At 50.6% G+C, this 26,885-nt stretch overlaps 1 protein-coding gene across 3 annotated transcripts in view; it reads left to right on the top strand.

Moving 5' to 3' along the window:
- PRDM2 (PR/SET domain 2) overlaps positions 1 to 24,950 on the top strand; it is a 128,539-nt gene extending 103,589 nt beyond the window's left edge. For all 3 annotated transcript variants that reach the window (XM_055137843.1, XM_055137841.1, XM_055137844.1), the window contains 2 exons: positions 16,517 to 16,657; positions 23,008 to 24,950. In XM_055137843.1, coding sequence (XP_054993818.1) covers positions 16,517 to 16,634 — 118 coding nt within the window. In that variant the 3' untranslated portion in view covers positions 16,635 to 16,657; positions 23,008 to 24,950. The remainder of the gene's footprint in view (positions 1 to 16,516; positions 16,658 to 23,007) is intronic.
- Positions 24,951 to 26,885: the final 1,935 nt, after the last annotated feature.

Raw genomic sequence — 26,885 nt, 5'->3', positions numbered from 1 at the left:
AAAAAAAGACTTGGGGGTGAAGGAGCTGACCCGTGGATAGGGAAGGAAGGTACTTGGCCAAGGAGATCACACGCAAAGGCCCTGAGGTGGAAATATCCCTGGTACATTCCAGAAACAAACTAGTGTGGCTGGAGAGGAGGAGGAGAGGAAGGGGTGAGGAATCAGATGAAATCATGGCAGTAAATGGGTACTATTCTATTCTTTGTAAATTCGTTCTTACATTAAGTCAATGGGAAATTTAAAGGGAGGAGGAAGATGGTATGACTTGATTTTGGACAGAATCCTCCAGTTGAGCATGGACTGAAATGAGACCGGGGAGAAATGGTTCAGAAGGGAGAAGAAATGCTTACAGGATTGCAGTGTAGTGGTGGAATTCCAAATATATTTTGGAGGCAGGTCCACAAGATTTGTTGAGGATCAGCTGAGAAAGAGAAGACGAGAATGAGTACGGACTTCGGGGTGTTTTGGTTTTGACTATGGGGGGTGGGGGGGCCTGGGGATGCCATTAAGGGAGTAATGAAGACTGTAGTTGGAGCCGTTTGTGGGGTTCATGTGTGCTGGGAATTCAGTTGGGGGCAGGTGAAGTTTGAGATGCATGAGATGGGGAGACAGGGAATATTTAGGTTTCAAAGATCAGAGGAAGGAACCCAGCTGGGAATAGAGACAGGAGTCTTGAGGGTAGCCATAATGAGTTAAAAACCAATGGGAGAGGAATCTCCATGGAGTGTGAGTATAGGTCCAGGGAAGGAGTCCAAGAATCCAGGATGCTCTGAACAAGAGATTAGAGCTGTTTGGAAGAGCATGGAAGTGAGACCAAGCAGGAAAATGAGACCAAGTAAGAAAATACTGAATGAGCCAGAGAACCAAGCAAAGGATGAATTTGGAGGAGGGGGGACTGAGTGTGTCAAAGCTACTGCTGGAGATGAGACGTGAGATCAGACCACGGATTTAGCAACATGGGGGCAGCCTAGGTGGGAGGATGCCAAGAGAAATGGAGCGGACAGGACTGCCCTGGGTTCAGAAGGGCGAAAAGGCTGGGGATGTGGCTCAGGAACAGAGCACCCCCTTCAGATGCACCCTTCCCAACACCACCCCCATGAAGCAACTTGTAAGGATCTAAAGGCCAGGGCCAGCCTTGGAGGTCTCGGTAGAGCACTGGGCTTGTGTGTGTGCATCCTCGACACTGCTTCAAACATTGCCAGGAGTGATCCCAAGCACAGAACCTCCAAAGCATTGCCAAGTGCGGCCCCCAAACCAGATTACCCTCTCCTCCCAACCCCCACACACACAAAAAAAAAACAAAGAAAAAAAGGGGGTGAAGACATTTTAGAACATTAAGAAGTCTTTCAGGGAGCATGACTACAAAGGAGAACCCCAAAATGGGCCCCTGGGGAGAAGATAAAATAAGAGGGGTTTCTTTTCCAGGTGGGAAAAAATAGCCGTACTGATTTGATGATGGGAAGGAGTTGTGAAAGCCAGAGAAACAGGAGAGGCAAGAAAGAGAAGGCAGTGAGGGTGACACTTCCCCCTTAGAGGGAGTGGGGGAACCTGCTTGGGGGCCAGGGGCAAAAAGCCTGTGTCTGAGGAAGAGGGCCAGTAAGGACTGGAGCTATCAGCAATCAGCAAGAGGGGATGTGGATGTGGGGTTCTCAGAAGTTCTCAGAGAGAGGCAGAGGCTGGTCAAGGGGCAGAGCTAAGAGTGCCTTCCCTGAGGTTTGGAATCAAGAATGTTGAGTGTGACCCATCATCGAGGCAGTGGTTCTTCCGGCAGCCTAGAGGCCGGTAGTTAGTGCTTGTTTTTCATTGAAGTTAAAAAAAAAAGCTTCAGTGATTGTACAGTGGGTGGGCCTTTGCCTTGCACAAGTCCAACCTGATTCAATCCCTGGCAGCACATGTGGTCCCCACCGGGAGTGATTCCCAGCCAGGAGTATGCCCTGAGCCCACCACCAAACCAAAATTTAAAACCAAAGCCAAGATATACCCCCCCCCAAAAAAAAAACCCATATGCTTGTTCTTCGATGCACCATTAGTTGGACTTTGTCTCCTTTGCCATGTGAGCCCCTCTGTGTCCCCAAGGGGTGCTTCCCTGGGATCCAACAGATCTTCTGCAGATCTGTGTCCTGCAGAAGAAACTGGTCTGGGACTTCAGGGGACTCACCCAGACTACGGGTGGCCTTTTGACCATTGGACACCAACCCAGAGATGGTTTCCTCCCAGGAGCACCAGGTCAAGCACTGTGCTGGAGAGGAAAGCCTGGTGTGCAGCGCTGCTCCTGAGAGACTCTCAGCAGAGGTTTTGGACTTGAGTGGGGAGAGCCTTGTCGGGCAGGACCAGTGACGTGAGCGAGGGCTCAGCAGTGGACTTTGGTGGTGTGCTGTGGGCTCAGATTGCAGACTGAGGCAACATCCCTTGGTGTTGGATAGTGGGTGGGGGAGTCATGCTGGCCCCAACTTGGGACACTCTGCATTTCTCCATGACTCTTCTCATCCTCACAAAACATTTCCGACCTGCTCAGCAGTTAGACATGACCGAGCCAGACAGTTCGACCACAGTGGCCCTCCGCTTTCCTGCCCTATTGCATTTTCATCTGCAAAACCCTCTCTGCAGTGAGACACACGTGCCCTCCTGGACATCTAGGGCTGGTCCCCGAGGCTTACAAGCGCTCAGCTCTGCTGTTTGCAAAGAGGCTCAGCGTCCCAGGAAGCAGTGCCATGGCTCAGTGCTCAGGAAAAGGCTGAGAGGAGACTTGCCAAGTGCCTGCCCTGGCCTCCTGACACACCTCTCACCCTTGCCAGCTTCCCTTACGTGCAACATGCTTCGAGGTTCAGGCACAAAAAAGAGGCCAGGAAAGATCGAGGGTATGAAGTAATCTCATATGAAGTCCCTGAGGAGGACCTTCAGGGACAGAAATGACCCTTTTTGAAACTGCTTCCTGGGGTTAATGTAAATTCTGCACTCTGCTTGCTTTTTCTTTATGCTCCCTGACAAATGCTCCATTGAGCTCAAGTGGAGAGGAGTGCAGACTCACGTGTGTTCACATGCACGCATATGTGCTCACATACACACATGAACACACAGTGCTTCTATGGGCAGGCACCCTGTTCTGAGCTCTGGGAACCTCGCTTTTTCCTCTCTGTACCAATTGCAGTTTGTAATTAGGGACTATAGGAAGTAGCTACATTTCCCCTTCTCAAGCACATGCCCCAGGAGGACAGAGACCAGGCATCTGATCTACTACTTCCCCCATGGGTCTTGAACGTGTTCAGATGTGCCCTCTGCACTTGGTTGCCCTGTAGGGGTCACCACACATGGGGCACCGGCTTTGGTCTGGAGTGTGGACAGGAAACCTTGGCCTCCTTAGCTGGCCCCGAGGATCCCTCCATGATGGCCCCATTTGTGCACAGAGTTGCAAATCTAAGTCCCAAACTCTGGACACACTGTTGCATGTGACCTATTTGAGAAATGGTCTGCTTAAAGATTTTCCCCCCTTTTTCTGAAGTGTTTTTTTTTTTGGTCTGTTTCTTTGTTTGCTTTTTGGGTCACCCTGGTGATGCTCAGGAATTACTCCTAGCTCTCCACTCAGGAATTACTCCTGGCAGTGCTCGGGAGACCATATGGGATGCCAGGGATCAAACCCTTTCTGAAGTGGTTTTATTAAAAAGTATTATGATAATTATGGGGCTAGAGAAATAGTACAATGCATAAATAGTATGCTAATACTATGTACAGTAGCGTCACTGTCATCCCGTTGCTCATTGATTTGCTTGAGCGGGCACCAGTAACGTCTCCATTGTGAGACTTGTTTTTACTGTTTTTGGCATATCGGATATGCCACGAGTAGCTTGCCAGGCTCTGCCGTGCAGGCGAGATACTCTCAGTATCTTGCTAGGCTCTCCAAGAGGGGTGGAGGAATTGAACCCAGGTCAGCCACGTGCAAGGAAAATGCCTTACCCACTGTGCTATCGCTCCATACTCCATATGTATATATTACAGCAGTACATAGTACAGTAGTATATGGTACATAGTACAGTATAGTAATACTGTAGTATAATGCATACATACAATTGTACATTATCACACATATAGTACATTATACAGATATGTACTGTATAGTACATACAATTGTACTATATAGTACAAATATATATAGTATAGTTTGTAGTATATACATGTAGCGTATAGTATATACATATACTTACTGTATATAAACTATACCATATATACTAGAAATATTTGTACTATATATAGTACATTTAATTGTACATTACAGTATGGTAGTATAATAATTATGGAGCTTGAGAGATAGTATAGATAGTGTAGTTCATACACTTACCTTGCATGTGTCAACCTGGGTTCAATCTCCAGCATCGCATGTGGTCCCCCAAGTGCTGTCAGGAGTGTTTCCTGAGTGCAGAGGCAGGAGTAAGCGAGAGCATAGCCAGGTGTAGCCCCCAAAAGATTATTATCATTACCCTCATCCTCATTATCACTGCTATGACTTGTTTAAAGGGGTTCTCTTGAGGATAAGGCTAGACCAGAGCTGTGTCCTCTGAGACACACAGCACATGGCCCTCCGCTGTGTCCTGTGGCACATGGCACCAAGCAGGCTGTGGGGAAAGAGTCAGATGCAGGGAGTGTCTCAGGGTATTGGGAATTGACACCTTGTGGTGTCAGCACAGCAAAGGCTCAGCATTGCTGCAAGGACCCGCTTCTTGCTTCACAGGCCCTAGACGGACTCGGCGCTTCTGTCTCAACGCTGCCTCTTGTCAACTGTGTGTTCCTGTGCCAGTTGCCTAACCTCTCTGTGCCTCTTTACCCGAGTGAAAAGGGCAGCAGCCCTACGTTGTCTGAAAATTGTCATTATATGTCAACATTTGGGATAGCACTCGGCCTGGGGCAAGCCCATGGGCATTAACTGGACCTCACAGAGCTCGCAGGCCTGAGCAGCACCTGGGGGAGTTGTGACCGGCTGGTAATGTGGCAGGAACAGTGGGGTTTTCTCTCCTCCTCTGCCACGGGCTCCCCGCTGTGTTGGGGCTGGGCTGCCGCTCAGCTGTCCCTGATTTGCTGCCCTAAAGGCCTCTGTGTAGTGCTCAGCTGCAGAGCGGAACAGGGAGCAGGGCCACCCTGCAGAGGCTGGAGGATGGGCGGGAGTCCTGGCCACCGACATCCACAGGCCTCGTCTCTGCAGCCAAAAAGTAGGCTGAACAGGCCTAGCCCTGCCACACGCATCCTGTCCCCGCTGCGTGTGTACAGGCAGCTGGGACCCAGGCGGCAAGATTTTGGGGTCTCGGGGCAGAGCTTGTGAGGAAGTACAAGAGCAGAATTTTTTTCCCTCTGGGAGGGCTGGGGATTGGCTGCTCCCCACTCTGCCCTGCCCCACTGCCCCAGTTCCCTCAGAGGCTTGTGTCTGCAGCCTCCCACCTCGCAGCTTCTTCGGACTGGGTCATCTGACACCCCGTTCTGAACATTGACGCCTCGTCCAGACACCCAGGGAGTGTGCCTTAGCCCTGGTAGTGCCAGCCCTGTGTCTGAGATGGCAGCTGGACAGGCCTTCTGACACTAGCTGGTTTAGATGACCAACCCAGCAAAGGAGAACAAAGGAGCCCCCAGAGTTCCCACCAGCTTTCTCCATCAAGACAGCCAATTCTTGGGCCCGGAGCTAGACCGCTGCCAGGCATGTGGTCTTGAGTTCAAACCCCCGTGACACCACATGTGCTGAGCCAGACAGGGTCCTGGCAGATGTGCTGTCCACAATCCCCAGAGCCTCAAGCCATTTCCAGTTGTACAGCGCCGCTGTAGAAGAATGCCCCGAAGCCAGTGCGGCCCCTCTAGAAGCACAGAAATGGAAAAAAAATAAAATCTTTGCCAGGGCCATGGCCAGGGAGCAAGACCTTCTGCTGAGCACAGCAACCTCCGGGCAGCCCCCATAACCTGTGACTCGAGTGCCTCTACCAGGTGAGCACTCTGAGAGCACCATACCCAGAGTGCATCATAGCTGAAAGAACAGTCTGCGAGCAGGAGGCCAGGCGTGGGTGATGCCCGGACATTGCAGTAGCAGCGGCACCAGAGGGAGGGCAGGGGGCCAGGAGGAAATGAAAGCGGTCGATGGCCACCCCCAGTGCTTAGTGTCCTCAGATCAGTGCTGACAACCTGAAATGCCCCAGGATGCCTGAAAGCTGGTGGGTAGGCGCCGCATGGAGCTGGTGGTCACCTCTGCTGCAAAGCGTTTGAGGGCAGCTGAGCTCTCCTTAGCTGTCCCCGCAGCAGGCGGCGTCTTGTTGACTTCTCTGGCCTTATCACCTTTCAGAGCCCGAATGCCCCCACGTCCTTCTACTGACGTCTAGCAAAGCCACTCTATCTGGACTCCTCGGTCCCTTTCTGCACCAAGCTGGCACTCTGCCTGCCTTGTGGTCATCTGCCTTGCCACACTTGTATTTGTTTGCATTTTCCTTCTGGGCTTCCGTCCTGATCGTGAAAGTTTCATTGAAAAAGCCCAGGCTGTTTCGTTCGGTGCCTCTGGCTAGTCCTGGGAGGGAAGGGGTCGCTTGGAGGGCTTGTTGGGGTCTGGAAGTTGTGTGAGAAGGACCTGGGAGAGAGGGAGCAAGTACGCAGGGGGCGCCCGGCCCACATGCCTGTCTGCAAGTGTGATGTTAAGCTTTAACTGCTGAGCCAGTGGGTGTGTCAAGAGACGTGAGGAGCTGGCGTCAGGAGTGGTCATGCAAGTTGGGCTCAGGGCAGGGGTGAGGCCTTGACAACATTGAACACGTTCTCTTCCCAGCCAACTTCCTTTGGGTTTTGAGCAACAAAGATGGCACATTGCCAAGGATGGGGGGAGGGGCTTGGGCTGAGGGGCATTGGAGAAAGAGCAGTTTGAACTGCAGCAGTGGCCTGGTTCCTGACTTATCTCTTTCTTTCTTTCTTTCTTTCTTTCTTTCTTTCTTTCTTTCTTTCTTTCTTTCTTTCTTTCTTTCTTTCTTTCTTTCTTTCTTTCTTTCTTTCTTTCTTTCTTTTTCTTTCTTTCTTTCTTTCTTTCTTTATTTCTTTCTTTCTTTCTTTCCTTCCTTCCTTCCTTCCTTCCTTCCTTCCTTCCTTCCTTCCTTCTTTCTTTCTTTCTTTCTTTCTTTCTTTCTTTCTTTCTTTCTTTCTTTCTTTCTTTCTTTCTTTCTTTCTTTCTTTCTTTCTTTCTTTCTTTCTTTCTTTCTTTCTTTCTTTCTTTCTTTCTTTCTTTCTTTCTTTCTTTTTTTGCTTTTTGGGTCACACCCAGCTATGGGTTACTCCTGGTTTTGCACTCAGGAATTACCCCTGGTGGTGCTCGGGGGACCATATGGGATACTGGGAATCGAACCTGGGTTGGCCTTGTGCAAGGCAAACGCCCTACCCGCTGTGCTATCACTCCAGCCCCATCTTGTCACTTTCTTGTTCTCACCTCCAGCTCGTACCAGGCCTGTATGAAGTGCATGGAAAGATGGCAGTGCTCTTGGGTCTGATGGGGAAAGTGGCAATCACAGACACTGAGTGTCCTTGATCCTGCTCACCTGATTCCTTTCTGCCTGTCGTTTGCCGGGCTTCACTCTGTCTTTCTTCCCTATCATTAGTGTCCTCAAATAAGCAGTCCCAGCCCTTCACTCCATCCCAAGGACAGACTTGCTGCATGATCTTGAATGAGCTATCTACTCACTCAAGGTCAAGTGTTTTGCTGTGAGCAGCCTGAGCAGGAAGGGCTGCTGGCCCTGACCTCCAGAGTCTCCTGTCCCCTCTTATCCCAGTGGAGAAGGTGGGTGGCAGGGTAGGGATCATTCACAGGCCAGCCTTGTCTGGCTGAGGTCCCCACAGTCACCCTCTTGTTAGGTTATGGCAATACCTGTCATATGTTGGGTGTTTGGAGTTCAAGCCAAGTAGATTTGGAGGCGTGACTGGTCACCGAACTTAAGCAGGCTGCATGTGATTGGACAGTTGGGTGTGTAGTGGCCCAATCAGGAGCCAGCACTGGCCATTGGCTCCCTCCCAATACAGGGGAAGAAAACTTCAGCCCTGCACATCCCTCCTACCTCTATCCCGCCTTCTCCCTCCTTCAAAAGGAGTCTTAACCTCTCACAGCTATTGTCTCCTCAACCATAAAAGGATGCAAGGACCCACCTCACCTGGTTCACTTAAGAGGAGGTGCCAAGCTTGTGGTCTCTTTCAGCCCCCACTGGTGGCAACACGATGGTGCTTATTACTTTTCAGGTCTGTACTTTCAAATTTTTCCCATGTCCCCCAGAGACCCTTTTACCCTTTTGTATCCCCCCTCCATCCTCCTCCTGTGTTAAAAGTCATTGCATAGGCCCACCTGCCTTCATATACACTCAGTGGTACCCTGTGCATTTAGTGTACTCAGCGAGACACACACCTCCCAGCCCTTGACTCTTGGCTGGTGTCCCTTCACCTGAGCCCCTCCGCTGCCCTGAACACCACATCTCCGAGAGTCTTGTTGGACGACAGCTCCTGACTTGAGGAGGTTATGGGGGCAGGGAGGGCTGAGCAGCTGTTTGCAGTGTCAGCAGCTGACACCCCTACACCCCCAGTCAGTGGATGCTACTGGTCCATGCAGCACCTTTGGGGTAAGACCTTGGGGGCAGATTCTCAAGGCTTCTCTGTGCCCAAAAGGTGCCAACCCAGCTGAGCCTCCTGGTATAGGGCCCAGAGGCCAGCAGGGGGATTTTTATCCCTTTAGGAGTTGGAGGCTTTGGGGCCAGGCTCCTTGGGCTGACATGGTTCCAGTCTGAGCCAGCTCCTGGAGGGACTGTGCTGTGTGCTTTGGGCAAAGCTTCCGCTTCGTCTGGCTTGTGACAGACTGGAGAGAGGCCATGGGACAGAGACGCAGGCTTCCGAGTCAGGTGGGGCTGGCTCCTGATCTCGCTATACCTCTGGGCTGAGAAAGTGGGGGGAGGGGATGCCAAGCTTTCTCATGTCTCTGCACCCCATCATTTCTCCTCTGTAAAATGAGGTGATTGAGGGGTATCCCCAAAGCTCCTTAAGTGGCTGCGGGCGCGTGGTAGGGGCTCCGCGAATGATGTTATTCCATTCCTTTTGTTTGACAGCCTCATTTGGCAGGCGAGGCTAAGCAGCCTTAGAGAGTGGAGGCAGTGGTCAAAAGCAACTAGCAAGCTGGTGGCGGCTCTCAGGCCAAAATGCTCAGCTCTGTGCCAGCTCGCCTACCCCTCACCCTAGATCTGAGGGCCTCCTCTGAGTGGGAGGGGCTTCCCTGGAGCCCCGAGACCTGCCCTAGATGCTGACAGGCGTTGGCGCCAGGAAGCAGGTGGTGGTTCTAGCAGATTCTACCTATATGGGCCTTTGCCAGCCCCCGGGGGGGACTTCAGCACCCTCTCAGGCTGCCTGGCCTGAGTACCTGGTCCCACACCCATTGCCTCTCCCTTACTTCTGGCAGAAGCCCAGAAGCTCAGACCCTGATTTCCAATGAGTGGTGCTCAGAGGTTTGCCTGAGAGCGTGGAAGCCCCGTGTCCCCTGCATGGCCCATCAGTTCTGGAGACATCCGTCCTGATGGTGCAGGCAGAAGAAAGGGTAGGCAGGGGTCTCCTTTAGAAGAACAGTAGGCTGGCTAGGAGCATGGGGGTCCTCAGTCTGCTGGGGATCCCTAGACAGGCTCCTGGAGCTGGTTGCTCCCCTCCCACACCCTCTCCTCAGGATTCCTTGAGGGATGTCACTAGACTCTCCTACCCTCAGTTCTTCTCCCTCTTCTCTTGAACTCAGCATCTTTTAGGCCTTTGTCTGGAATCTGCCATTACCAGGGCTTTCCAGAGCTTCTGCCCTTTCTGTGTCTTCTCTTCCTCAGCCCTTGGGCCACCATGAGACCCAGTGCACGAGAGGTCTTCTACCCTCTCCTGGCTTGTACACACATTGCTCCCCACACGCCTTCCTCAGGCCCTGGACACGTCTCCTCTTCTCTGGCTACATACCCATCCCGGCCTTGCCGCCCTGGTACTGACCAAATTCACCAGCATTTCTGGTCTGCCACCCATTGGACCCGTCCCTCAGGTGTCATGAATGATTCAAAGCAAATCCAGCCCAGATTCCTCCCCCCACCCCCCAATGCCTCCTCCTGCTTGGGACAGTGGGACCCCTTGAGTCCAGTCCAGAGCTAGTCTAGGGCCCTGGCTCCTCTCTAGCCTCCTGCTGTGACTGACTCATCGGCAGATCCTGTCAGCATGGCTTTCAGAATGTGTCTGGAATCCAGCCACTTACCACAGAACCTTCCCTGAGCTCACCCCAAGGTCCACACTGCCATGAACTCTCACCTGCATGAGAGCAGCTGCCTCCTGATCGAATTTCTTATCTGTGTCCACACAGCCATTGGGAGCGGGTGGACGGGGGGTGGGACTTGACCCTCCCATCATCCCCGCCAGTCTCCCTGATGTCTCACCTGGTCCTGTCACAGGTAGGTGGTTTCTGGGGGATTTTTCTTTACCTCCTTGCCCCCACCCCACCCAGACACACACACACACACACACACACACACACACACACACACACACACACACGTTCTCTGTTCTCTGTCTCTCTCTTTCTTTTCCCTCCCTCAATTTTCTGGCTCTCCCTCCATGTTTTTTCTCTCCAAAGAAATCTCTTCTGCGTAATCTGCCTCTTTCTCATATACCCATTTTCTGTCTCTCCTTGGCAGGATCCGGGGGTACTCAGCACTCACAGGGGATGTCCCAGAAGGGGTTCCAGTGGGTGGGGTGGGCGCTCCTGTTGGCCTTGAAGCCAGCTTCCCTTTCAGTCTTCTGTTCTCAGACGGCAGGCCGAGTGAGCACCCTCACGGTCCACAGCATTTGCATCACTTTGTGACCCACCCATCGTGTCATTCAGTGAGGGTGTCGGTGGTGGCCTTGCCCTTACCCATTCTACCTTGTCCATCTGTTAGCTTGCGTGGCTATCCTGGCTTCAGCCCATCTCCCAGCTCCCAGAGGCCCCCTGGCCCTGAGAAGGCCCCAGGTGCAGCCGCAGCTCTGTGGTGGTGTAGCCTCCATGCCAGCTCCCCCGAGCCTGGTGGCGGCCATGGGAGTCCAGGGAGGCCCCATTGCAGGCGCGGGGACTGCTTCCCCGGGGACTCATTAGCTCGGCGGCTGCTCCAGGCACACAAACCAGCCCGGCTGGGTCCTGCCTGCGGTGCCTTCCTGCGTCACTCTGCTCAGGACTCAGGCTGGAACCTTCCACTCTGGGATTCCTCCCTGTCTTGCCCCCATCCCCACCCCTTGCCCCGCCACCTCCCCACGCTGCTCCCTGTGCCCGGTGGATTCCTGGGGCTGAGTCAATATATGGGGCATCTGGGACCACAGGGACCCAGCGTGCCCAACTCTTCTCAAAACTTCCTGTGGCGGGAGCGTTTTCACTCTCTAGGTGATGCTCAGGCCTCTATCCTGTCCACTGGCAGAGCCCCAGGGGCAGGGGCAGCGGATGTGCCATTCCAGCAAATACTGACCAGCTCCTGGATGTGCCCAGGGTGCAGGCTGGGTGTGGGGGTGAGGCTAAGCCGAAAGTCCTCCATGGGACCAGTGAACAGCCTGGTCCGTGCTGAAGAGGCAGGCTGAGGCATGGACAATAACAGCAAAACTAGCAGAGGAGGAGACACACACGAGCAGGAGCTCGGGGAGGAATGAACCCCACAGCCCCCCAGACAGGAGAGACCCACAGGGCAGCAGAAAGGGCTGAAGGATGCAGTGGCCACATCGTAAACTCAGGAATTGAATAAGTCCGCCCTCTGGTGCCTTTGCGTGGAGGGTTCTGACCGTTCCCCGGGAGACGAGCTGTGAGGACCACTGCCGGAGTGTGGAAGGACACAGTCTCCGGGCCCGTCCTCACTTGTGTAGATGGAGGCAGGTCTGGGGGAGTGTATGAGGCCCCTCACATGCAATTTTTTTGAAAACATATTTTAAAAATTTGTTTAATTGAATCACCATGAGCTATAGTTACAAAGCTTTCATGTTTGCATTTCAGTCATACAATGGTCAAACACCCATCCCTCCACCAGTGCCCATCTTCTACCACCAATGTCCTCAATATCCCACCCCCTGTCCCCTCCCCAGCCCTCCCCTTCCCCCCTCGCCCCCCCCATCTTTATGGCAGACTATTTCCCTTTTATTCTCTGTCACTTTCAGGGATCATTTCTTTGGTGCATTTGAAAAGTCTTATGAGGTGTTGCTCCTTTGAAGTGAAATTCTAGAAGGCCTGTCAGTAGAGGCTGAAAGCAGATGGGTACTTCTGAGCCATATGTTTTGGAGAAAACTAGGCAGAGGCCTCCCAACCCTCCACTGTTTGAGATATGAAAGCACACGGGGTGGAATCCCGGTGAGGTCACCCTGCACGGGGTGGTGCTGGGTGCTCAGCAGCGTTGGAGAGCCTTCACCTGGCTGCATTTGAGGGCCGCAAAGTCAGATAGAACCCAAGGCTTCAAATGCACAAGGCACTTCCTCTATTGCTTGAGCCATATCCCTGGTCCTCTCTTCCCGGCTGTTGGAAAAGCAGTTGATGGAGCTGGAAAGATAGTACAGCTGATAAGGTGCTTGCCTTCTGTATGCCTGACTGGGTCAAACCCTGGCACCACATGCAGTTGCCTGAGCACTTCCAGGACTGATCCCTGAGCAGCGCAAGGACCAGGACTCTCTGGTGCCTCACTCCACTTGGAGGGTTCATTTGCTCACAGAGAATGAGATGTTAAGGGTATGATAGCAAGCACAGCCTGGACAGGTTCCCCAGTCACAGTCTGTGGGTCTGGGGGGGTGGGGAGGGGCATGTCCATCACAGTCTCACACACACACACACACACTCACATACACGGTGACACTACACAGGGGACATGTCTTGGGTCACCATTCCCCAGAGGGAGGCCTGGGAAGCATCTCTGGGCAGTTCCCACCTGTGGTCCTGCGATCACGTCACTGACCAGGGACCTTGAACCTGTGAATTCTTTTGCCACCCTGCAGAGATTGTTACCTTGCAGGAGAATCTGGGGTGAAGCTTGGGCTGAAGAGGGCTCGGGGTGACTGGGAGAAGCCAACACAGCTGCTGCAGCGAACGTGACAGCAGTGAGATGGCCAGGAGGCCAGTGGGCACCAGTCTGTGCCAGGAGTCATGTTGATGGTGGCCTTGGAGCATGCTGGGAGTCCATCTGGGGAAGCGGAAGGTCGCGCCTCTGTGGGAGAGCTGAGTGGGAACCGGAAGGGCCCTGGACGGTCCTCTGCCCCTCCACCCCCAATTCATACTGCTAGGTAGACTCACATGTGCTGAGTTCTCAGAAAGCAAAGACTCTCAGATCATGGGTCTGCAGGAGTCTTCCCAGTCCTGCAGATGGAAGGGATTATTTCTGGAGAGAGCTGAGTGGGCTGGAGTGCATGATTCCCATGAAATAAAAGCCTGGGTAGCCAGCCCAGGCACCTCATAGTTCCCCTGCACCACCAGGAGTGACCCCAGGCGTAAGCAGGAAGTCAGGAAGAGTCCCCAAACACTGCCCATGTGCCCCCAAACTAGACAAAAAGGATCATCTCCACTTCTTTTTAATTTAGTTTTTTTGCTTTGCTTTTGGGCCATATAGACCCAGTGATGTTCAAATCTTACTCCTGGCTCTGTACAGGGTTCACTCCTGATGGGGCTGGAGATGAACACCATTCATCTGTGTGTAGGGCAAGCCCGCTACCCATTGTACCATCTCTCCAACCCGAAGAGTTGTCTCCATTTTATCAATGAGGAGGCTGAGTTCAGGGACTGAGAGACAGGCTGTGCTTTAACTGGAGCAAATGGCCCATCCCGCTGCCTCCCAAGGTGCAGGTGGGAGTGGGGAGAACTTCCCCAGATGAGTCACACTGAGTCCAGCAAGTTCCCCAACCCCCCCGAGTTGCTGTCCCAGTGCCTCTACTTATGGGGTGACTCCTAGGTAGACACCCCCAGACGGTGCTTGGAACTCTTCCAGCAGCCTTGGGTTGGATAAAACTCTCAAAAACCCATTCTAGCGCGAAAGGTCAACTCTTCTCTGTAAGGCTGAAAGTGTGGAACGGTCTGTAAACTATTGGTGTTTGGGAGTTTGCCACTCCTATCACTAGCCTGGGAAAAGGTTAACATGGAAATTCTCAAGTATGGTTCTGCTGAATACATCTGCTTTGGCGTCATCTTCATGTCAAAATCTTGTTAAGTCCAACGGCAAGATAGGAACCATCTGCAGATTGTGCTAAGAGCTTTCTCTGCATTTGACTATGATAGTGTCCCTGATCATTGCTGTCCCACATGTGCATGGAGAAGCCAGAGCTCAGAGAAGTCTGTGGCTTGCTGAGGCCAAGCAGCTAGTGAGGAGAAATCTAGTTCATGAGGCCTATAAGCACGCCAAGATGGAGAAATCTTATTCCAGAGACATTCTGCTTCAGGCAGGCGCTGGGCTCTCAAACCAGAGAATGGCGCTCACGTTCAGGAAGGGAAGAGTCCCGCTGGACACCACAGCCCTGTACCAACAGGAAGTACCCAAGTGGTTACCTGGTGTCACTGATGGAGTTGAAAGACCTGACTTCTGCTCCTCCATGGAGGTCGCCTGCTGTATGCGCCTCAGTTTCCTCATCTATTCAACGGGCTGCAAAGCATCTGCTCTTCCTTTTAGACTGTGGGAAGGAGTGTGCAAGAGATAACAGCTACCAGTGGGTCAAGCAACAGTGCCGCGGGCAGGAGGGAGGCATCTGCCTGTGGGGGCCTTTGCCCTGCAGGCCAGCTCTCTGCTCAGGGGCACTCCTGGCACCAAAGAAAGCACGCCCTCTGGTGGTCAGGGCTGCTGGAGGTCCAACAGAGGCTAATTGCAGCAGGGCTATGAGGTCAAGGTGTTATCTTTGATGTGTTTAGGTCTTGAGTAATTAACAGACACAGGATGATGGTAACAAAGAGGGGAGAGGGGTACCAAAACTGATGAGGGGTCTGTCTGGATCCAAAGAGGCTGCTTGGGCCAGAATGATAGTACAGCAGCTAAAGCGTTTGCCTTGCGCACGGATGACCCAGGTTCTATCCTGGGCACTCCGTATGGTCCCCTGAGTTCACAGAAGTGATCCCTGAGCTCAGAGACAGGAGCAAGCCCTCAACACCACCAGGTGTGGCCCCCCAAGCCAAACCGAAGTGGCTGCTAGTCCATCCTCTGCTCCGTTTCCCTAGAGCAGGTTCCGGTGTGTGAAGGCCTGTGATGGGCCAGGACAGTCCCGTGTTTCAGACAGCACAAGTGTGAGCAGTCCCCAGGTTTCCAGGTGGCCTTATGGCTGGCCAGGCTCAAAGTGGGGTACCCTGGGAGACCCCTTTGAGACCTGAGCTGGCAGCTAAGCTTCAAGTCTTCGTTTTCTGTCTTAACTCTTGTCCAGGTCATGGAATGAGCTGACCCCAGGCCTTGGCTGGGCCGTGATGGACTGGACTGGGCAGTGTGTGAGTGTTGATAGGGACAGGAATTCAAACAGGCGGCCATGGCTTGTGTCCAGAGCTAGGTCCTTATTTCTCTCCTACGGCAAAGGCTTCTCTATTTCAGTAGCTGTGTGAGGAGACCTCACTGGCATTCACTTCCTGGCACTGGATGGATATATTGTTGCAGGGTCAGGCTGCCTCAGAAGAACCTGTTGGAAAAAAAATAATTTTTCAAGCTTTTCTTTTTAGAGAAAAAACTGGAGCGATAGCACAGCAGTTAGGGCATGTGCCTTGCACATGGCCGACCCAGGTTCGATTCCTCCGTCTCTCTCGAAGAGCCTGGCAGGCTACTGAGAGTATCCTGCCTGCATGGCAGAGCCTGGCAAGCTACCCATGGCATATTCGATATGCCAAAAACAGTAACAACAAGTCTCACAGTGGAGACGTTACTGGTGCCCACTCGGGCAGATTGATGAACAACGGGGCAACGGTGCTACAGTACTACTTCTTTTTTTGGTGGGGAGGAGCACACCTGGCAACGCTCAGGGGTGAGTCCTGGCCCTGCACTCGGGAATTACTCCTTGCCCCCACTCAGGGGACTGTATGGGATGCTGGGGATCAAGCCCCGGGTCTACCGCATGCGAGGCAAATGCCTGCACTATCTCTCCAGTACCTTATTGTAAAAGCTTTTCAGAAAAACAAGCCCAAAGTGTGTCACAGAATCCAGATTCGCCTCTCCTCTGAGAGCCCCTACATGCCAGCGCACAAGACAGCTGGAGACAGCAATTTGCAGTGGCAGCCTCGAGACCTGGGGCCCCCCTGGGTCTGTCTTTCGATCCAGGCCATAGTTACACTTGTTAGCCCCCTGGTGCTTGGAGGAGAGGAGGGGAAAAGAGAGATTGGAGCGGGTGGATATGGTGACACTGGGGTCTGCAGGTCAGCCTGCGCAATGCAGTATCTTAAACCCTGGGGCTCTCTCCTTGCTCCCTGAGAGGTGCTGAAGCTCCAGTCTGGAGGAAAGGAGGCTGCGGCCCCTGCGGGCAGAGGCGGTGGGTGGCCTGTGGGCAGTGACTGACGCTTCTTCCTCTCCCCACACAGCTACAGTCTCCGCCTGGCATCCCGCTGCGCTCCCACCGCCCCGTACATCACCAGGCAGTGTCGGAACATCAAGGCCACGGCCGCAGCCCAGTTCCAGGGACCCCTCTTCAAAGAGTAGACCCTTCACCTGTTCCCCGACAGGTACACGGACGCAGGCGCTGTTGGGGGGAGGGGTGGGGGTGGAGGATTCGAAGGACAGAAAGGGCTGGGATTGGGTATTGGGGTGGGGGGTACTGAGCAGGAGAGTGATAGATTATGTGGCTTATGGGATGCTTCCTTCGAGCAGAGGGGTCAGTGGCTGAGGGCGCATGCCCGGAGCACACCAGATTCCCATTCCAGCTCTGCCATGGGATGGCTGCAGAGCCTTGGCAAGGCAAGAGTCTCTCTGAGGCTCCTTCACCACCACCCTTCGAAAGGCGCTGCCTTCAGTGCTCGTGAGAACAGCAAGTGCCAGATGGGCACCAGGCACCTAGCCCTGCATCTGGTGCACAGTAAGTGCCAGGTTTTACCATGGAGGCTCAGACGACACCGTCTCATATTTCTTTTTTTTTTTTTTTTGGGTCACATCCAGCGACGCTCAGGGGTCACTCCTGGCTCTGCACTCAGGAATTACCCCTGGCTGTCCTCAGGACCATATGGGATGCTGGGAATCGAACCCAGGTTGGCCGCGTGCAAGGCAAACACCCTACCCGCTGTGCTATCACTCCAGCCCCACCGTCTTATATTTCTAAAAATCACAACCGTGGGGCTGGAGCAATAGCACAGTAGGTAGGGCATTTGTTTTGCACGCAGGCCATCCCGGTTCGATCCCCAGCATCCCATATGGCCTCCCGACCACCACCAGGAGTAAATCCTGAGTGCAAAGCCAGGAGTAACCCCTAAGCATCGCCAGGTGTGACCCCCCCCAAAAAAAAAGAAAAATTAAACAAAACCCACAAACGTTAGTGCTCCGCCAAACCTAAAGATGTTTTCTAGATTCCCTGGAAGTAAAAGCTGAGTTTATTCCCAAAAGTCGAACCCTTTGAGGGGCTGGAGAGAGAGGACAGCAGGCAGGGCACTTGCCTTACTCACCCCTCACCCTGTTCTGTCTTTCATCTCTGGCATCTGGCATCTGAATTACTGTTGAGCATAGCCAGGTTTGGCCCAAAAACCAACCAAGCAAACAAACCAATGAAAACACCCCCTTTTCACCTGGAGAGAGGAGGGAGGTCTTGGCAAGACGTCTGGGCTCCCCTGAGAGGCCCTTGCAGCTCTTCTTTCTCCATGCCCCCAAGTCAGCACCTCAAGCATCAATGCAAGCCCCAGTGTGTCTCCATATTGTGTTCAGTAACCTCCAACCCCGTGGGCTCCAATCCCAGTGCTCTATACCAGCGTCTGGGGTCCAGGAGGGCCTGGTACTCTGCATGACCCAGGGTTGCTGAGGTTCTGGGACCTGTCTGTGGAAAGGGCCTGGGATTGCTTCACGGGGGATTGCTTCACGCAGCCAGGCCTGTCTGGAAGGAGAAAGCAGTTGTCTTAGGCAGGAAAGGGCTGAAACTTTTTGTGTATCCAGGAGAAAAACCTTGGCTCTCGCCTTTCCTTGTCTCAGTGCTTCCTCTACGCCCTCTCTTCACAGTTGGGTTTGCTCTGCCTTATTGCCCTGGGGCTTGTGGGAGAGAGGGGGAGAGATGGAAACAGAAACCCACCTCCTCTCCCTCATTCTTGGCTCGTCCAAAACTCACAAGAGAGGGGATGTGCCCCAGAGCAAATCGTTGAAATGAACACTTGACTTCTGCAGGGCTTCGAGAGTGGGGTGACAGGGAAGGTCATGTCCTGCTCCCCTTTTACACACGGCAAGACTGGGGCCCACGAAGAGACTTGCTGGGGTTGTCCAGAGAAGGGTATCAGTGCCAAGATGGGCCATTTCCCTCTTGCGTGGGGCCTTTCTGGGTGAAAGAGACTCGGTCACGGCTTCCAGACCAGGTGCCCTTGGCCACCCGAGCAGAGCCAGATGCAGTGAACTGCTTTCCAACCTGGGTCCTCCAGGGTCCCCGGGGACACGCTCATGTGGGGCCCGGGCATTACTGGTGGCCAGAGCATTCTTGTCTCTCGCTGTCACACAAGTGCTGTTTTCTTTCTTTCTTTCTTTTCTTTTTTTTTTTGTTTGGCTTTTTTGGGTCACACTGGTGATGCTCAGGGGTTACTCCTGGCTCTGCACTCAGGAATCACTCCTAGAGGTGCTCAGGGGACCATAGGGGATGCTGGGAATCGAACCTGGGTCAGCTTCCTGCAAGGCAAGCACGCTCCCCGCTGTACTATCACTCCAGCCCCAAGCACCACTTTCTAAGCTCAGTGCTCAGGTACATGGAGAGCCCATTGCATCCCACAGATATTTGCTCCCCCAGCCCTGGAGGCTGAAAGTCTGAGTCAGGCGGCCCTGAAGGCTGTGCTTTGGGTGTCATGGGGATCCTCTTCCTGCCTTGAAGAAGCAGCTTCTGTGATGCCTCGTGGAAGAGGCCCACGGGGCTCTTCTAACAGCTCTTCCCACTCACGTGACCCACAAGCCCCATCTCCAAATACCATCACACTGGGGGGACAGTTTACTTTCCATAAAAGCTTTGGGGAGATGTGATTCAGCGTGTGGCATGGCTTAACATGGCTTTAGAATGCTTTTTCATATACCACAGCAAAGGATTGTAGCACGGGAAGGGATGGGTCTGGGTCCACACTTTCATTTGATAGAGAGGGAAGAAGACACGGACCCTGAAGGTACCCCCCACTCCCCACAAGCATTTCTTCTTGCCTCCCCATAAGGGGTTTGGAGGTTGGAACTGGCCAAGCATAGCTGAGCGCACGCTTTCCCAAGCCTGACTCCAGTCTTCCTGGGTGAACTTTGTGTCCTTTATTCAATTTACCCAGCTGTAAAATGGGCTAGTGACCTTTCTTTTGGGGTAGGGGGGATTGTTCAGAAGACCAGGCAGTGCCAGGGAATGAACATGAGCTTTCCACAAATAAAACCTGCACTCCAGCCCCTGAACTGTTTTCCCAAGCTATTATCTCTCTCTAGTGTATATGCTGGGACTGGAGCAATAGCACAGCGGGTAGGGCATTTGCTTTGCACACAGCTGACCCGGGTTCAATTCCTCTGCCCCTCTCGGAGAGCCTGGCAAGCTACCGAGAGTATCCTGCCCACCCGGCAGAGCCTGGAAAGCTCCCTGTGGCATATTCAATTTGCCCAAAACAGTAACAACAAGTCTCACAGTGGAGACATTACTGGTGCCCACTCGAGCAAATTGATGAACAATGGGACGACAGTGCTGCAATGTATATGCTGAAGGATTGTATAGGTTAAGAAGCACTTAGAAAGTATAAGAAGTATAAGAAGCACTTAGAAATTTCCTGACACTGGGTCTTCCATAAACCAGCACTGGTGCTATTATTATTATTATTATTATTATTATTATTATTATTATTATTACTGAATTATTACATTTCATAAGAGCAATACTAATGCTCTTATTTTTTTTAAATTCTTTTATTAATTCACCATGTGGAAAGTTACAAAGCGTTCAGGTTAAAGTCTCAGTTATACAATGCTCAAACACCCATCCCTTCACCAGTGCACATATTCCACCACCAAGAATCACGATATACCTCCCCCCTTACCCCCACCTCCTCAACCCCCTACCCCGCATGTGTAACTGGTAAATTTCACTTTACTTTCACTTTACTTTGATTACATTCAATATTTAAACAAAAAAAAATTCACTATTATTGATTTGGAGTTTCTCCCCCCTAAAGTCGATCTGCTGAAAAGAAAGCATTTGGTAATTTGTTTTCCATTGCTGAGAATGAAGAGATATGAGGTCAGGAGGCCGCACTAGCAGCAGCATAGTTTTGGATTTCTGTATTTTAGTATTTTAGTAACTAAGTCCAGAGAAATGTCTGCCAGGAATCGCGACATTGTAAGCTTGTACCTATCAGCTACTTTATATTCCACATATGAGTGCTATCTTTCTATGTCTGTCTCTTTCTTTCTGACTCATTTCACTCAGCATGATACTTTCCATGTTGATCCACTTATATGCAAATTTCATGACTTCATGTTTTCTGACAGCTGCGTAGTATTCCATTGTGTAAATATACCAGAGTTTCTTTAGCCAATCATCTGTTTTCGGGCACTCTGGTTTTTTCCATATTGTGGCTATTGTAAACAGAGCGGCAATGAACATGGAAATGCAGATGTCATCTCTACTATACCTTTTTGCCTCTCTGGGATATATTCCCAGGAGTGGTATTGCTGGGTCAAATGGGAGCTCAATTTCTAACTTTTTGAGAATCGTCCATATTGTTTTCCAAAAGGGCTGAACCAGTCGGCATTCCCACCAGCAGTGAAGGAGAGTCCCTTTCTCCCCACATCCACGCCAACACCGGTTGCTTTTGTTTTTTGGGATGTGGGCCAGTCTCTGTGGTGTGAGATGATATCTCATTGTTGTTTTGATCTGCATCTCCCTGATAATTAGTGATGTTGAACATTTTCTCATGTGCCTCTCAGCCATTCAGATTTCTTCTTTGGAAAAGTTTCTGTTCATTTCATCACCCCATTTTTTGATTGGGTTGGCAGTTTTCTTCTTTTGGAGTTCAACCAGTGCATTGTATACCCTTGTTATCAACCCTTTATCGGATGGGTACTGCATAAATATCCTTTCCCATTCTGTAGATTGTCTTTGTATTTTGGTCACTGTTTCTTTTGAGTTGCAGAAGCTTCTTAGTTTGAGATAGTCCCATTTATTTATCTTTGTTTTCACTTGCTTGGCCAGTGGTGTGTCAGCTTTGAAGATACCTTTGGCTTCAATGTCGTGGAGGGTTTTGCCGACCTTATCTTCAATGTACCTTAGGGATTCTGGTCTGATGTTGAGGTCTTTAATCCAGTTTGATCTGATTTTTGTACATGGTGATAGATGGAGGTCTAAGCCCATTTTGCATGTAGCTGTCCAGTTTTGCCATAATGCTCTTATTTTTATTGGTAATAATAATAATGGTGACCAGGCTCACTGGGTGGGAGCACTTGACTTCTGACTAGGGTCCCATTCTGTTCTAGTCTCATCCTGCAGCAAACACACAAGCTCTGTGAACGGAGGTGGGTGCGCCCAGCCATTCCTTCTCAGCTGAAAGTGGACTGACCCTGGAGTGTATGTCCCCACCTCTGCTACTTGACCTATGCATATGTCCCCCCCTCTGCTACTTGTCATCAGTCTGACCTTGTGAAAAGCTACTTCTTTATGAGCCTCCATTTCTTCTATAGAAAAATGGGTCTCTGTGTCACCTGTCGCAAGGGTGACTGTGAGCAGTAGAGTGGATCTTCGGGGAGTGCAACTGGTTTGGAGAGCTGCTTGGCAGCGTTGACTGAAGCTAATCGTAGGCATACCCGGGACGCAGCAACTCTGCTGTGAGGGTCCCCTCAGCAGAAACATGTGTATGTATAGAACAGGAAATAGAAGAGTGCTCGTGTTTCATATGCACTGTAGTGAAAGTGTACACAGCCATGCATCAGCACACGTACAGGAATATTCACTTGTTATTTGTTCATTCCCTGGGCAATTCCACTGCAAGGGCACACTCAGCAGACGTGCCTACACACCCACTCACCAGAAAACATGAAAAGGTATGTGATTTATGTATACCCAAGTGCCCAGCACTTCCACTAAGCAGAAACATGCATACATAAAAGGATATATACATATGCGTATACACACACAGGGGCTGTAGATGTGGCTTAGTGGTAGAGCATTTGCAAATCCAGATTAGACTTCCCAGTTGTACATGGGCCAGATGGTTGAAGGTAGCCTGGCCCTATGGTAAACTCTCTAGCAAGGGGGCAAAAAAAAGAGCTATAACCACATGTGCAAAATGGTTGAGTCTCATAAGCAAGTTAAGAGAAGCCAGGCAGGGGCCAGAGAGAGAGAGTACAGTGGGCAGGGAGCTTGCCTTGCACGCTGCAGACCTGGGTTTGATCTCCGGCATGCCAAAGGTCCCCCGACAACTGCCAGGAGTAATTCCTGAGTGCAGTCTGGGCTAACCCCTGAGCATTGCTAGATGTGTCCCCTGCCTTTTCCCTCCCCCCAAAAAAATATAGAGAGAAGCCAGGCAAAAAAAAAAAAAAGATCTGTCTTGGTTGATTCCACTTAAGTCTAAAAATGGGTGCGATCTGTTATAATAGACGTCCAGAGAGAAGTTATTCTGAGGGTGAGGGTTAGTGGTTATCCTTAAAAAGAGTTGTAGGTCAGAAATTCGTGGGCGTTTGTTCCTGTTTTGTCTCCACATCTGGGTGCTGGTAAGTGATTATAGGCTGGTTCACTGGGCAGATTCATGAAGGTGTGCACTTTTCCTGTCCATGGAGTATATGCTGCAAGAACTAGTTTGATTAGAAAAAAACAAATTGGCGGGAAATGCTAGAACAATCCCTGACTATGCGACTGTGGTGACTTTTTCTTTTCTGTTTTGTTCTCCAGCACCTGAAGTGACCTGGAATCAGTGAAGCCAAAGGGACTGGCCTTCTGCCCCGCCGGCAGCATTGACCAATCCCGGTTCTCTGAGCCTGTGAGAGCAAGGGAGGGAGCCTGTGTGCCAGCGCGCCTGCGTGCGGTCTCCAAAAGAGGCTCCCAGACCCAGGGAGGCCTGAAGGCAGCTTCTGCTACACCGTGAAAGAGTCAGGTGTAGCCCCCAGGACCTTGCATTCTGCAGCTAAGCCTTGGGGGTGGGGGGACCTCCTACTATGCAATTTTTTCAAGAGCTCCTTGATCCTGCTTTTTGCTTCTTGGGTTGTCTTTTGTTATTGTGGGGACTCTGGTTGGGCTTGGGGTGGGAGGGGCGTCAGTTCAAGTCCTGTCCTTCCAGAGGAGGCCAGGTGTGCCCGCTGCTCTCCCCTTCCCCACTCCTTCCCCGGCCTCCACCATCTCTGGGAATCAACAGATACGTGGAACCCGCCTGCTGTCCTCCTTGACTCCAGCTCTTGGAACACCCTCTTCTCTGGCCCGAGCAATCTGAGCTGCTGGCTTTTGAGTCATTTCTAGGTTTGAAATTCTAGTCAGTCTGGGTGCAGCTGGAAGAAGGTCCCCCCTCCCCCCACCCTCTTTACAGAACCAGGGGTGCCTTTCCTGGGAAAGGTGCAGAAAGGGAAGACCAGTGGGGGTGGGGACATCATATCACATATATTTGTCTTTGCTTCACTTGCTGGGACCATCAACACCTTTAGGATTTGAGTTTTTCAAATCAGCTGAAAAGGGAAACACAATTACCGAGAAAAGAAAAATAAGTTGGAGATTCAAAGCAGAGAGGGATGGGTGAAGAGATTGCTGGGGGCCCTCAATCATTTGACAGACACCAGAGTTGATTGTGGGGGACCAGGAGAGGCAGGTCCCTGCTTTTGGCGGAAGCGTCCATGTCTCGGAGAAACGGGTGAGTGTATCCATGAGTTTGGACCCAGTTCAGCTACAGGCTTGGGCTTTGTGCCTTTGGGGCAGACCCCAGACAGGGAAGTCTGAGACCACTTTGGCGCCATTTCCTTAGCTCTGTTTTCAATAGTGACATTGGAATCTGAAGTGGAAGGAGGGACCTTTGAGAAGTCTTGAGTGGTTACACACACAAAAAGGGATTTTTTATTTTCAGGGCTACTATGGTTGATCTTGCAACTCTGTAAATATGTATGTAGACACTTGTAAAAGCACGTATTTATGTCCCTGATTGTAAATGCCCCGTTTTTAAAAGTTTTATAACTTGTGTTATTTAATTAGTCCGTCGATTGGCTGCAGTGTAGGGTCTGATAAAGTCCAGGACAAAGGTCTCTCTCGACCCTCACATGGGCAGAAGAACGCTGAACGCTGGCCCACGTCACGATCTTCCTGTTTCACACCCAGCTACAAACCACTTTCTTCAATTTTCACAAAATGGAACTCTGTTGCCTGCTCCTTAGAGTGAACCCCTCCAGGCATGACAAACTCAGGCTGTTTCTTCCCCTCCTGATGATATAACTGTCCCATAAATGTCAACACTCATGAACTGTACTCAAGACTCCCAGTTCTGGAGGGTCCCCCTCCCTCTTCTGCAACAAGGAAAGTTCATGAAGCCAAAGCTTCAGAAGTCAACTTCAACCAAGAAGAAATTCTAGAAAGCGTGAGGCAGTACTGGGGAGGGGAGGGGACTTATCATCATCATCATCATCATTATTATTATTATTATTATTATTTTGCATGTGCAAACGTGCTCGTCAGACTTTTAATACTCTCAGACTCTCAGGAGAACAGCTACAAGTGTTCCAATCAGGAGAAAGGGGTGACTTGCAGAAGAGAGGTGTCCCGGATCAGCAGGGTTCCTCCAGCGTGGGTCTGGATTGTGGAAGAGGATGGTTCTGTACCTGCTATGTGAAGAAAATTAACAATAAAAGTGTGAAGCGTAATTGCCATGCACAAGCATGGGAGTGATCATCTTGGTTTTTTCCCCCCCTCCCCTTCTTGTTCGATGATTTCTGTGTAGCTGAGGTGGAAATGGGCTGTATGGGTGGGTGGGGAAGGTACAGAGGAGGGTGGGGCAGGAGTTTCACTCCAGCATTGGGAATAACCTGGTAGGAAGTAGACTACCTGGTGAGCAAGGATTCACTGTCTTCAAGTCATGTCTACCTGCCACACGTTAAGTGAAGCCATGACACTACTTTGGGGAGGGCCTCCAATAATTAATACCGTTGTTCCTTGGTATCCAAGGAGGGGATTGATTCCAGAGTCTCTACAGCGACCCAGAATAATGAATGCTGAAGTTCCTTAAGTAAAATGCTGTAGTGTTTGTATATAGCTGAGGCACACTCTCACATGCACTTTGCATCATTTCTAGATTATTTATAATGCCTGACAATGTAAATGCTATGTAAATATGTAAAAGTTATTGCACTGTTTTACTTAGTAAAAGACAAAGAAAAATGTCTATATATGTTCAGAATGGAGAAAGCCATTGTAAATCTCAGTACCTCGTATTTGTAATGAGGTAAATGGGTAGTCAGTTAAATCCCCAAAGATGGCACCCACCTATAGAGAAGATCAACAGTATATTCTTGTCTATAAGTAGCTCTGAGATCTCATTCACATGACACGACATTTATCCATTGAAGTATACCAAAACCCATAGATTTAAGTGTACAAATCTATGGGTTTTAGTATAGGCACCAACTTTGCACCATTACTGTAGTCAAGTTTAGAGAAATTTTATCACCCCCAAAGAAACTCCATCTTTGTTAGCAACCACCATTTCTCCCAAAGCACCTAGCCCAAGGCAATCACAAATCTACTTTCTACTCCAATAGATTTGCCCATTCTTGGACATTTCATTATAAATACAACCAAAAAAAAATAAGTGGTTTTTGTGTCTGTTTCTTTCATTTAACATAATATTTCCAGGTTCATCCAGGCTGTAAAATGTTTGAGTATTTCATTTATTTTATGACCAATTATTCCATAATGCAAATAAGCCACATTTTATTTATCTATTGCTTAGTCGGTGGGCCACATTTTGACTCTGAAGCATTATGCTGCTATGAACATTCCTGTAAACATTTTTGCATGGATACTATTTTTGTCAATTGGCAGGTCACCAGGTAAACCTATAATATTATGAGGAACTCAATTATTTTTTAGAGTAACAATAATATTTGATTTCCCACCAGCAAATAAGAAGCAAATATATATTAAGATTCCAGCTTTCTCCACATCCTCACCAGCAACTATCTTTTTCAAAAATAATTTTAGCTATCTTAGTGGTTGTAAATGAAAATTCATTCTCTGGAAGGCCTAACCATCCTTTGATCAGTCATTCCAAGCACTTAAACAGCAGGGCCTTTTAAAATGTTTTTTTTGATGACTCACCAAACATGTATTTTCCTAAGTTTGTGGTGGGTAGACGGCAGGAAGCCCCCAAACAGTCTTTATCCACATCCAAATATTTCAGAGGAGGAGGGGGAACCCAAAGTGTCCTCACTTATTCCTAAACACTCTTTTTTCCTTTATAATTTAAGGGGGGTGCACATATGGTGACGCTCAGGGGCTACTAATGGCTCCACTTACAGAAGTGACCCTAAGTGTTTCAAGGACTATGTGGGGTGCTGGGAATTGAACCGGAGTTGGTCACACACAAGGCAAGTGCCTTAGCACCTGTACTATCGGGCTGCTTCACCTAAACACTTTTCTCTAGAAAGAAGATGTTTCTTAGAATTCTCTAGAGCAACATTTCTCAACTGGGGGCTTTATGAATCCACAGGGAATTCCAAGCGGTGGTGTTCGTGGTGGTGGGGAGGACAGGGAGGTTGTGGAAGGTGAAAATCACATAAGTGGGGCACACAGCATGATAC

This window comes from Sorex araneus, chromosome 5 (genome assembly GCF_027595985.1).
Source record: "Sorex araneus isolate mSorAra2 chromosome 5, mSorAra2.pri, whole genome shotgun sequence".
In the NCBI taxonomy this organism is placed as follows: Eukaryota; Metazoa; Chordata; class Mammalia; order Eulipotyphla; family Soricidae; genus Sorex; species Sorex araneus.
The sequence above is the reverse complement of the archived record's forward strand: the minus strand, read 5'-3'. Positions and strand labels throughout refer to the sequence as shown.